Source organism: Mus caroli, chromosome 12, assembly GCF_900094665.2.
Source record: "Mus caroli chromosome 12, CAROLI_EIJ_v1.1, whole genome shotgun sequence".
Lineage (NCBI taxonomy): Eukaryota > Metazoa > Chordata > Mammalia > Rodentia > Muridae > Mus > Mus caroli.
The window spans coordinates 71,376,705-71,378,543 of record NC_034581.1 but is presented as its reverse complement, the minus strand read 5'-3'; the positions used below and the strand labels follow the sequence as shown (position 1 = coordinate 71,378,543).

General features: G+C 47.4%; 1 protein-coding gene across 1 annotated transcript in view; it reads right to left on the bottom strand.

Moving 5' to 3' along the window:
• Fntb (farnesyltransferase, CAAX box, beta) overlaps positions 1-1,623 on the bottom strand; it is an 80,876-nt gene extending 79,253 nt beyond the window's left edge. Inside the window, exon 1 of the mRNA XM_021178669.1 lies at positions 1,252-1,623. Coding sequence (XP_021034328.1) covers positions 1,252-1,395 — 144 coding nt within the window. The 5' untranslated portion in view covers positions 1,396-1,623. The remainder of the gene's footprint in view (positions 1-1,251) is intronic.
• Between the last annotated feature and the right edge of the window lie 216 nt (positions 1,624-1,839).

Sequence of the window (1,839 nt, the reverse complement as noted above, 5' to 3'; positions counted from 1 at the left end):
AAAAAAAAAAAAAAAAAAAAAGAGAGCTGAAGCCAAAAAGTAAGTTCCCTTTATTACCCTAAAGCCCACAAGGCATTGACTCAAAGATCTGCTACTAGGTGAATAACCATGTGTCCAATCCCTTGCTCCGTTATGAATCTTTAGGGCAAGGGAGATGGCTCAGTGGGTAGAGGTGCTTCTTATGCAAGCCTGCCAACTTCAGTTGGATCTTCCAAACCCACATAGTGTGTGTCCTGGTATCAACACCTACAAACATGCCATACACACATTCACACACATAAAAACTGAAAATTGTATAGTCATTATTTGCTGCTAGTTTTGCCTAAATAGAGGCTCACAGCTTTAGATTGGAAAGATGAAGCCGGTCCCTCCACAGTTAAGCCTGAGTAGTGATCTTAGTAAGATCTTATTTTAGTAAGTGGCTGAATGCCGATTCCTTAGCGACAGGACTCATCCTGACCACTTCTAGTAACAGATGGGTAAACAGCTCTACAACAACCGATTTGGGAACAATTCCAAATGGAGAGTGAGAAAAATGAAAACTATTAACTCACTACTCACACCTTAAAATACTTTTCAAAATGGCATGTCTGGTACACTCTAGGCCTTAGTGAATCACAAGCAGTTCAAACTCCATACTTTTTTGTTCTTTCCGAACTATACAGTTTTCCTGTCTGTCTTGCCCAACCAGGCTCTTGCCTAGGGGCTGTTACCTTTTTCTGTATTTCCAGCGTTCAACAGCAAGTGCTCAAATGGTTACCCACCACGAGGTAGGCCTCAACCTAACCCAACAGGTCAGAAATTAAATCGATTTAGGGATGACATGACCACAGTCCGGCCGTTCGATCCCCTAGATGTCCGGAAACTGCGAGCATGTGAAGAAAAGTGAGCGGTCTGTCCTAGAACCTCAAGACATCTAAACAGAACGGAGCGGACTACCTGGTCCGCCCAGGCTGCTGTGGACTCCAGACACGAAACAAGATCCTTTACAACGTCCGAAGCTGAGAGATCAGGTGTACTGTCCTGTTCTCCAAACCCAACCCTGACAACAACGCTCTCCTACCCAAGTAAGCCCCGCAAACGCTCCACTCGGAAGCCCCAGTCTGGGCGCCTAGAGCTCGGGGGCGGGGGCGCAGTGCACTACGGGAGTTGTAGTTCCATGGAGAGTTTTGCACCGAGACGAGCTTACAAAAGGGACTCCTACTCCCAGAAGGCCCCGCGCGGGCGCCTCGCCCAGTCCTGCCACCTCACCTGTTCTATGGACGTGACTGTTTCCACTGAGTCGTCTTGCAACCGCTCCCGCGCGTGCTCAGGTCTCAGACTATACAGCGGTTCTGACCAAACAGGGGAGGAAGATGGAGGACAATAATAGGTGAAGGAACTCGAAGAAGCCATGATCGGGAGAGCTGCGAGCGCTGTATAGGACTCAGCTTCATCCAGCAACAACGCGCATTGAAACTCGAGCGGGCTAAGGCGCTACGGAAAGTCGGTAGAGTCAAAAAGATTTTGAACGCGAATCTCTCCTCCCACCTACACATCTTCAAGGAGTTACTGGGATACTGCCGCCCCCCGTCGGACAGATGAGCTGCTGCAGGAGATAAGCTTTCTGAGGAAAGGATATCTAGGATGCCTCGGTTTGTTATGCAAATAATAAAATAGAAAAAAGAAAACGTCAACGTTTCGCTCTCGCCTAATTGTAGCTTGCGATTTCAGCTGTTCAAGAACCCAAAGAATGTAACCTTAAAAAAAAAAAAAGCATTTCTGACATCTCTCTTGAGTGCCTCAGTCACGCTCTTAACTAGTAGAATTGCCATACACCTTTGGGTCCTTGACAGCCTC